This window comes from Schistocerca serialis, chromosome 6, assembly GCF_023864345.2.
Source record: "Schistocerca serialis cubense isolate TAMUIC-IGC-003099 chromosome 6, iqSchSeri2.2, whole genome shotgun sequence".
Classification (NCBI taxonomy): Eukaryota; Metazoa; Arthropoda; class Insecta; order Orthoptera; family Acrididae; genus Schistocerca; species Schistocerca serialis.
Window position 1 is genome coordinate 522,083,307 of NC_064643.1, and position 10,747 is coordinate 522,094,053.

The following is a 10,747-nucleotide window of genomic DNA, read 5'->3' on the forward strand; positions in this document are numbered from 1 at the left end:
TGTAACAACCACTAGTATAACCGATGGAAAGTTGTGTAAAGGTGGTAACTGAAGGAATTATTTTAGTAACTGAGTAACATCTGAGCCATAAAACAAGATTTAGAGTGCATCTCTTCGCAGTTCTTCAAATTGAAAGTTCACTGTGTACTCAGAAAGAAACATTGTTTAAACTTACTATATTTCCATTTATTTGGAATAAGCGTATTTACACAATTGTTGTACATTCACACGGCTCTACATTAGATATTTACAGAAAAAAGAACATTGAACATGCAATGCCATAATCGATTCCTGTTTCATCGGAACTTAATAAGGCCCATTTCCATTGGAGTAGCCACCATTGCCCCTCGGATATCCACCATTTCCATTTCCGTTGCGACTGCCATTGGCATAGCCACCATTAGCTCCAGAGTAGCCACCATTGCCTTTCGCGTAGCCACCGTTGCCGTTGGAGTAGCCACCGTTGCCGTTCGCGTAGCCACCGTTGCCGTTGGAGTAGCCACCGCTGCCGTTCGCGTAGCCACCGTTGCCGTTGGAGTAGCCACCGTTGCTGCTGGGGTAGCCACCGTTTCCACCGTTAGCGTAACCCCCGTTGGCGTAGCCTCCGTTGCCACGACCCGTCTCTTCGTAGTTGATGGTCGGCCTGTAGCCGCCTTCGTCAGCCTCGTAGTCGACCACCTGCCTGCGGCCATCTGGCAACAGCACGTGGTACTGTCCCTGGGCACTCTCTTCCTGTCGCGACTCCTCGTGGCCGAACTCAGCACCTGTTTGCGCATCCTCCACGGAGTAGTTGAAATCATAGTTAGCTGGCTCCTGCAACAGAGATAAGCGTACGCTCTCTTAGATAAATGAGCGTATTATGTCAAAGAGAAGCGCGCACAAACTTTGTCGTGCGGGAGAGCTCCACCAGTTAAGTGTACACAAGAATTATGCAGAAGCGAAGTTGTCAGAAGGGGTCATGAGTCATGGCTGGATAGCTTCGTGGATACAGTCATTATCCACGCAAGGTACGTTCCCCAGTTCGAGTCTGTCAGACAGACAGCTGTAAAGTGTCAGGAAGTTTAAAACACACACTCCTCACAGCAGAGCGAAGGACTCATTGTAGAAACAGTCCAAGAAATTCTTCGAAAATAATTACACTGTGAATGCCGTAATACGCTTAAATTTGGGTCATATGGCAGCGAAAAGGATTTCCAGACTTCCTTGCAGTTCTCTGAATGTGCTTTACAAGTGCTGAACACCTGTTAAAATTGATGATGATGAATTAAAGTAACAGTTTTGGGACCCAAGGAATTGTCGTCGTCTCTATGAAGACTTGGATAGACAATGATCTAGCTGCATTAATTCTAGTAAGATTTTACTGTAATTATATTTGACCAAAGAATTAAAGTCCATAAAATGTTATGCTTCATGTCACGTTTTAATAGATCTTCTTCATAATACTTTATTAGCTTGTTTTCAATTTTCAAATGTGGATTTACTCTTGAATTTTCCAAAAAAGGAAAAAGAAGCATATGTAATGTATTCTAGTGCCTTAATTATATGAAACAGTTTTCTATTCTTACCCCCCCCCCCCAATTGTTTATAATTAAACTCTTTTAAAATACTTTTCTATAATATTAATGAAGTAGCCGTTCTACCAACTTCTACCCTTGAAGCTTTAAATACAACAATTTCTGGGGGTAAAAGGCAGCTTCTGAATTTAGAATACAGTAAGCAATAATAAACTTGGCAATATCTTTCGGGAGAACTATGGTTTGACCCAAATGACCCAAATGACCAAAAGTATTGGAAGTCTACGCTTACAGTCTGTGTCCAAGAATGCTAGCCGCACAGTCGGAGGCGTCTTGCACGGTTCGCGTGGCTCCCCCCGTCGGAGGTTCGAGTCCTACCTCGGGCGTGTGTGTGTGTATTGTCCGTAGTGTAAGTTGGTTTCAGTTAGATTAAGTAGTACGTAAGCTTAGGAACCGATGACCGCAGGAGTTTGGTCCCATATGATCTTACCACAAATTTCCAAATTTTCCAAGAATGCTAAATAGAATTATTAATTGTTTTTGTGAACGGAGTTTAGTCAATATAATATTTTAAATATCCCATTAGCCTCATCTACAGCAAAATACAAAGCACTCTAAACTGGTTGTTGACAATATTTCCTGAAATGCGTGTATTCGGTATCAGCGGAACTGAAACAGTTTACTCACAAGGGTAATATTTAATTTACAATAACTATTATTTATTTAACTAGCCCTAAGAATGTTGTAACGTAGAATAGAACTTATTAAAATGCTCTCGGAGCTATACGGTGAAGCAGGTATTCCGTCTTTGTGGTTTTAAACAGACGGTCTATCTTCGGGAATGCAGACATTCTAAACATTGCGCTGCGAAGCTCTGGCAATGAAGCTGGTGCTACGTTACTGGTTTCTCTACTTTCTATATTATCCTGCACAAGAACGAGATGGTCACGTTCTTCGACGATTAGACGGCAGACATGCTTACTAGCATTCGCTTCATCTCGAAATAACACTTATTTTTCCAGAATCCCAGAACGAAATATGTACAAAATGTTCGCTAGTCGAAATTTCAAGCTACTCTGTTTGGCCAAGAAAACTTTTGGACCGTGCACGTACTATATGAGGATATTTACGCTTTGGTATCGGTATTGACTTTTTAATGCATCAGACACAGAAGAACCGGTTGTAAGACGAGTATAGTATTTGAATCACGGGAAAAAGATATTCAGAAAAAATAGTTGTGTCATACACTGTCAAAAATCGCAGTAAATGAGACAAAAGCAGATCGAGGGGCGGCGGACTGAAAAGCAGTTTGTGGGTAAATCTACGTGGCTTCTTAAGCGTGTGGTGATCTAAGGATACATTTACTTCTGGACATTTGTCTACAAGACTTTTTTGTTGGTTTCGGGTAATACTCTCCCCTCTAAGAATATGCGAAAATCGTTTCAATGTAGGACTGGGCAAAAAATGATATACCTGTTGAAAGAACTCTTGGAGGTAGAATACATTTATTTTGGTATAATTAATGACAGTTATTGGCAACGCTGTTTCGGCATGCTGTACTCACAGAGAGATCGTCCTGGGAGGCACCTCCTTGGCCATAACCAGCTGCACCAGGGACTCCGTACACTGGAGAAGGAGCGCCGAAGCCATTGGCCCCTGCGCCTCCATTGGGGGCCCCGTACTGGGTAGACAGGCCGCCGTTTCCTCCACCGAAGCCGTTTGCTGCTCCACCGTTCGGGGCGCCATACCGTGTTGATAGGCCGTTCATCCTTCCGAAACCGTTACCGTTGGGAGCGCCGTACACAGAAGAAGGGGTCCTAGCCCCGTTGAAGCCGTTTGCTCCTCCATTGGGTGCGCCATACTGTCTCGAAAGACCGTTTCTGCCTCCGAGTCCGTTTGACGCTCCATTAACCCTTCCAAATCCATTTCCATTGGGAGCTCCATACTGAGTGGAAATGCCATTGGATCTCCCAAAACCTCCGTTCAGGGCACCACCATTAGGGACTCCATACTGGGTGGACAGAGCACCATTTGTTCTACCAAAGCCGTTAGACAGGCCATTGCCTCCACCAAAGACTCCATTAGGTGCCCCATACAAGGAGGAGACTCCTCCGTTGGTTCTTCCAAATCCATTGGCACCAGGAGCTCCATACTGAGTGGAAATTCCGTTGCGTCCACCGAATCCGTTCCCGTTGGGAGCACCATATCTGGTCGACAGGCCATTCGTTCCGCCAAACCCGTTGGCACCGCCGTTTGGAGCACCGTACTGGGTAGAGATGCCGCCGTTTCCTCCAGGAGGCAGGTACTGGCGGCTGACTGGCGGTTCTGCCAGCACGCTGGCTACAGCCAGTGTGAGAATCAGGAAATTCTGTGGAGGAGAGATACATACAGACTCAGTCATTGGCTTTAACATAGCGGAAGAAAATTTTGTGTTATTGAATATCCTACAGTTTTCTTCGAAAGGAGCAGTGAAGGGAACAACCATGTGAGAATCACCCACATGTGATGGCATTACAGAGAAGTGGGATGGGGTTGGGTTGAGATCGTCTTTCAGATTACCCATTCACTCTTTAATTCCTGGGTAACCAAAAGGTATCAAATACTGTAGCATTAGAAGGAAGGCTAAGTGCGTTCGCTATGAAAGGGGGCTATTATTTTCGTTTCCTAATGTTAGCAGAAGCCAACCAACTATTCCTGACGTAAATTGTGAGGGAATAATAAGGAGTTCATGTTAATCCTTTAGGCCTCCCGAGAACAAAAGATGAATCGCTGCGTCGAAAAACATCATACTAGTTAAACGACGTACTCGTTCAAGCTTTTGCTTTTTCTACATTAGTTATGACGTGAAATGGACAGAATTTTCAACGAGAATTGGACACAACTAAGTGTACGAAAAATGTTCCTAAAAAACCGTATAGGCACTCGTCGCCTTATAGAATACATCAGGCAAGAGAGAATGTAGGCCAGTAACGTATCCCTAAAATGCTTGGGACACCTTCTCTGTATTGTAAGCTCCGGTCACAGTGGTCTACACAAGGGGGAAAGAAAAGAAATAAGCAACGAATCGTAATGTAAGAACGAAATAACTTTAACGAAAAAATTACCTTTCTTAGATAGCTGACTAACGTATTGGACCCAAATCCACCTACAGCAGAATGCATATACATATTAAACTTTGTGCTATGTAGGGAACGCTAAGGGGTAGTCGGGAAGGTGGAAGATTGGCACTGGGTTACGTCTTTATGCCTTTTTATTGGATTATCAGGAAGTATCAAAAAAGGTGAAAAATCAATATCTAGAAAGCTATTCCTAGACGCGCAATTTTTTAGTACAAAAGCGTGGATCAAGGGTCAATCTTAATTAGATTAATAGAACACTCAAGTCTCTACACGAAAAGGATGCCCAGGTGAGATAGTTTCATATCTTATTGTGATCTTGATGCCTACCAAATCGTCTTACTTTGGTTGTCACTAAATCAGTTCTTTTCAGTAAAGAGCGTAAAACACTCTTTTTTTCCACGAAATCATAAAGGACAAATCTCTAAGCTAACGAATCCGCAGTACCTACGTCTATTTGATGAAAGTTCTGGAAACGATTTCTTGCTCAAACCAATGACATTACTGATATTTCCCTATTCGTCAGTGTTCGAAATTTGTTATTTCGACTGCAGATAATGAAACAACGTAAAAATGATCAACCAACGATGTTAGGGATTCGAGTTGAACTTCACCAGCAACAAATTATGTACAAAAGTCGGGATATTTCGAAAAAAATACCAAGCCAAGGAGCGTTGGTGTTATACACTTAGTAGGCACACTGGCTGAAGTCCCCATGTGGTTACTGTAGTCGTATTGCCATCATTCCCAAGATAGGTCAGGCGAATGTTGGAATGATTCCTTTCAAAACAACGGGCGGGTCTTACCCGTATCGTAGCCCGGTCGATACTGTGCTCTGTCATCAATCATCTCACCACCGACAGATTTTAAACTGGAACTTTCCTTCGTTGATACATTTCTTTGCAATGCCACTGCTATAACAATGGCGAAAGAGGTACGAGAAATATGTTATCAGAAAGGCATCTTGCGCTGAGCAACTGCCAACTAGAGCTGTATACAGAAAAACGGATAGACAGATTACCGCTGTACTAGTAAAGACAGTTTCACCGTAACTGAGCGGCCTGAAGGATCTAAGTTCGCTTCTTAGTACTTGAGTACTATTAAAGGCTTTTGTTCTTGCACTAGAAACGCAGCAGGCCGTACTGTGCCGTATCAGTGATGAACTACTTCAAGAAGATGTAGCGGTTCTAGCCCGAAATCTGTATATGACAGAGATAGAGGTGTAGCACAAACATACGCCTCCATGCAATCGTCCACTGACGTCGCAGGTAGAAGATGACCCAGCTATCGGTAGGTAGAGCGTAAGGCTTGGGCCTGATTGTGAAGTTATACGGACGATCAAGATAGGTGAGAAATATCCCATTGAGAAAAGTGAAAGACGCTGTTTTGTCATGTTCACTCTTAAAAACCGCTGTAAGGAAGATATGAAGGTAGTTTTTCAAGTGCAGATATCTATATATGAGTTCACCGACCATCAATTGCTACGAGTGAGGGCGGCTGCCCCAAAACACCATTTTATTACGAATTTTAAACATGGTCCAGATACATTAATATGACCAAATGTCAGGAGCCTGAATAACCACCTTTTGCTGCGCATAGGTGCAGGAAGAGAATCAGTGAGGTTCTGGAACGTACCAGCATGAATGTGGAGGCATGCCATCTCCATTGCCATGCCCAGCTGCACCATCTTTCTCGGTTGAGGATCCATGGCGCCAACAGCCCCATCAAGTGGTCCCACAAATTCACGATCGGGTATCTACCTGGGAAGTTTGGTGGCCAGGGGACTACAGCAGACTCATGTTGGTGGTCTTCAAACCACATACGTACACTGAGAGTTGTGTGACATGTTGCATTGTCCTGCTGGTAGACGCCATCGTATCGAGGGAAAACCAAAGTGCATGTAGTGGCGGCCTAGGCCCCAAGGATAGATTCACACTTGTCTTGATCCGCTGCGCCTTCCAGAATGACGAGTTCACCCAGGAAATGTCACGAAAATGTTCCCCTGACCATTACCCTCCCTTCTTCGGCCTGATTGTAGCAAAGCCGTACACGCCAACAGCGTAAAACGCAGTACATCGGAAACGACAACCTGTCGCCAGTCATTGGGCGTCCTGTCGCGGTCCTGGCGTGCGAAGTCCAGCCTTTCTGTCGTCAATGAAGAGCAGTCAGCACGGGTGCATGAAGCAGGCGGCTACGGCGGAGGCTCATACACAGCAGTGTTCGCTGAATGTTCGTTGAGGAGACATTGTCAGAAGCCCATTGGTTCGTCTGGGCGATCAGTTAGTCAACAGTTGCACGTTCGTTGGTACGTACAACCACCTCTGCAGCCGTCACTCACACCGGTCACCTAGGGCCCATGGTGCACCACAGTTCCCTCGGCGCCGGTTTTGGATAGCGCCATTTTGACGTGCACGGTATAGATTAACCACTGCGGAAAGCAAATAGTTTACAAATTTTGCCGTTTCGGAAATGCTTCCACCCGAAAGCCAATGAGCATACCCCTTTGGACGTGGGATAAATCGTTCAGTTTCCGCCTTGCGACAAATACTTCGCTTTTCCGCATCGCCCCGATACGCATTATACCTCTACCCTCCATTGTGAGTGCTGCCACTTGCCGTTGCCGTCTGTAAGTGGCAACTGCACGTTGACATCTAACATAGGCTGCGGTCACATTAGTGTGACTAGATTGTGTATATGTTTATTGTTAAATTCCTCCGGCTCTGGATAAACTGTAGGTTGTGAGTGGGATGAGAATTTGATTACATGCACAGTCACCTGGGAATAAGGTGAGTTGTGCCCAATTTGATATTTGAGACGAGTAAACAAAAAGGTAACATGCTCTGCCCATGGTATGAATGGTCTGGGAAAGAAAGAAATATTGATTAACAATATTCGGTCGCAGAGGAAGATGCATTGGAATCTCAGGATGACCCAGCGAGAAATTGAATCATTTTCGTTTTGTTATAAAATATTGAGTGCATTTTCGGGCGGTAAGCACTGAAGTAAGATTCTAAACAAGTCTGGTTACTCTCAGCCCCCCTGCCGCTGTTGTCGAGCGTGTCTAGACGCTTCAGTGCGGAACCACACGGCTGCTACGGTAGCAGGTTCGAATCCTGCCTCAGGCGTGAATGTGTGATGTCCTTAGGTTTAAGTAGTTCTAAGTCTAGGGGACTGACGACCTCAGATGTTAAGTCTCATAGTGCTTAGAGCCATTTGAACGATTTTGTCTGAGTCCACTTTTTGCGAGCTCTTGTGGAATGAGCGAAACAAACCCTCGACAGCAATATTTCCATAGGTAGATCATTGCTCAAAAGAATTGTTCCCGAACTAGCCATTAAAGAGAAAATTTCAGATAACATTCGTTGGCTAGACGGTTCTCAAAGACGTGATCCCAGTTCTGCACAGATTCTCTGTCATGTTTCTTCACATTTCTTAAACCTCCCTATGTAAGAAACATAGCTGTCAGTCTTGCAATAAGTAAAAGTTGCAGTGAGATGCTAGAAAGCGATTTACTGAGAAACCTGTATAAGCGAAAAAGATCATGGCGCTTGGAAATACCAATTACGCAATGCAAATTTATAGTACTATCTTTAAGAAAGAGGAATTCTGCTTGAAAGCTAAAAAGCTACCTGGGAATCAGTTTTACGATTCAACGGAAGAAAGGAAGAAAAGGAAAAGAATGATACTTCCTAGGCATTTACCCTCCTAGAGGAAGCCTTCGGCAAGGCAATGTGAGGTAAAGTGTTTGGCCGGCCGAAGTGGCCGTGCGCTTCTAGGCTCTGAGCACTATGGGACTTAACATCTATGGTCATCAGTCCCCTAGAACTTAGAACTACTTAAACCTAACTAACCTAAGGACAGCACACAACACCCAGCCATCACGAGGCAGAGAAAATCCCTGACCCCGCCGGGAATCGAACCCGGGAACCCGGGCGTGGGAAGCGAGAACGCTACCGCACAACCACGAGATGCGGGCGCGCTTCTAGGCGCTGCAGTCTGGAACCGCGAGACCGCTACGGTCGCAGGTTCGAATCCTGCCTCTGGCATGGATGTGTGTGATGTTCTTAGGTTAGTTAGGTTTAACTAGCTCTAAGTTCTAGGGGACTAATGACCTCAGATGTTGAGTCCCATAGTGCTCAGAGTCATACGAACCATTTTTAAAGTGTTTGGAGTAACAGGATGGGGACTACTGAAGAAAGATGAAGGAGAAGCCTTGCATGAGAAATCTAGAAAGACAAACTAATTTCCGTAAGAGTTTGAGACATAGTTTCGGCCTACATCCACATTTATTCAATGTGAATGTCGATGAGTCAATGGAGGAAGGGTCGGCGAGGCAATGGAGGAAGGGAAAGAAAATTCGAGAATAGGGGAAAGAATGTAAAGAATACAGACAGCAGTGACTGATGGGCAGAGTGGATGAATAAATAAACAATAACTTCAATATCTCAACGAAGAGTGTGTCCTTCTCCTCAGGTTTATGTCACATAGCCCGTTTACAAAAACTGTTTACAATAAGGTCACTCTCACTCACATTTTTTATGTCGTAATGCCGATAAATTACACAGAAATCACAGTCTCCACTGACATCGCTGTTAATTTCACTGCCGGTATTTGGTTCCTCAGTGAGAGTATTGTCGCTACTCTCCTCCCACGGAACATTTTTCTCGCTACAATCCAGACCTTCTTGAACCACACTTTTCCATAAACTGTGTGTTAGATTTAGTCTTCACGTAAGGAACAAGTGGTAGTTTGAAGGATGTACAATAATTACACCGAATCCAAGCACTGTTGATTTCCTTTCGATGTTACCAGCCACTGGCGAAGACTAAATATTTCTTTTCAGTTGAGCAGAAACTGTGTCTGTCTGCCTGAATCGAATGGGTCTGAAAACCGGTTAAGGGTGTTCATAATGAAAACGATGAGCAGCAGTGGGAAGGATGAAATTGACAAAAACCTACGTTACCCCCTCCCCCGCACAAATGACTGACATTTTCCCGGGATGGCCACGATGAGAAATGAGAGGAGCTTTACAAAAAGAAAACCGCTAAGAGAACTCAGCAGGTGTGAGCTGCAGCTACCGGGTAACTGAGTCTGCTGTGAAGAGGACCTGCCGTTGAGAGCTAACGAGGAGCAGCTTGGTGGTGAGGACTTACCTTGGCCATGGTGATGCCTGCTCGATGGGCGTGGGACGAGTGGTGCTCGCAGGTAGGCCGGCCGCAGTTTATATAGTGCGCCACGCGGATGGGGGAGGCGCCCCTCGTGTCTCCCAACTGGATTGTGGGCCTGTTGCGTCACGGAGCGGCGTGGCGATCGGGCGTCCCGCTCTCCCACACGCTGGCCATTCCCTAGCCGAGCTTCGCCCGCCGTTGCGACAACGCCCCCTGTCAAGGCGGTCCGTGCGTGCGCGCTGCCCATCTCTCCTCAGAACGACCGCGGCCCGTCGCCACTGCACTACGTCCTCTCGTCGGAGCTAACCGCTGCCTGCCTCTCAGTTCTCGCTCTGTCTCATCTACAATCTGATTTGTTGCTACGTCATCACCAAAACGACTGAGTGTTTGCAATATTATTTGCTCTTATGCCTTGTACCGATAACAGTACGAGATAGTAAGGTAAGGGGCCCCAATATTGTCGTCGCACCTAATTTCATCCCCCTCCCTCAGAATTTTCGGTTTCCACAGTTGGCAACAAATGTTTAGCAGTGCACAGTGACCTCTGTGCAGTGTATTGTCGAGAGAGTTTGTTACGTGGAGCTCGTGTATCATGCGACTACGAAATATTTTATTTGTATATACAGGGTGACCCATTTAGCTTCACCACCCTAAATAATTGTTTGCCCAGAAGCAAATTACAAAATGTTTGAAACAAATGTTCTTTAGCCGTCTGAGGGATATCAATCAGCATGATTGCCTTCGTTGAATCTTTGTTTTTTTTTTACAAAGATAAGAACAGCGGTATGACTTTTTTAAACGGCATACTGTATTTTTTATTCGGTAATTCATTTCCTCTCTTAAAGATCTATTAAAAATGTATCACATTGTACCATTCGCTGAACCGCAAAGTTGTTAATTACGTAACACAACAATGACGTTGACGCTCCCAGCGCTTAGTGCAAGTGCT

At 45.0% G+C, this 10,747-nt stretch overlaps 1 protein-coding gene across 1 annotated transcript; it reads right to left on the reverse strand.

The window, feature by feature from the left end:
• Positions 1-205: 205 nt before the first annotated feature.
• Positions 206-9,812, reverse strand: LOC126484155 (pro-resilin-like). Its single transcript, XM_050107551.1, has 3 exons — positions 9,784-9,812; positions 3,079-3,882; positions 206-813 (listed from the first exon to the last, which is right to left on the reverse strand). The coding sequence occupies exons 1-3, from the start codon at positions 9,790-9,792 to the stop codon at positions 307-309; spliced, it is 1,320 nt and encodes a 439-aa protein (XP_049963508.1). The 5' UTR covers positions 9,793-9,812; the 3' UTR covers positions 206-306.
• Positions 9,813-10,747: the final 935 nt, after the last annotated feature.

What these genes read in the sequence shown, in the direction of transcription:
- LOC126484155 (XM_050107551.1), bottom strand. An exon ending in CCTCCCAGGACGATCTCTCT is followed by an intron (nt 814 to 3,078) that starts GTGAGTACAGCA and finishes TCTCTGTTGCAG; the next exon opens with GAGCCAGCTAACTATGATTT.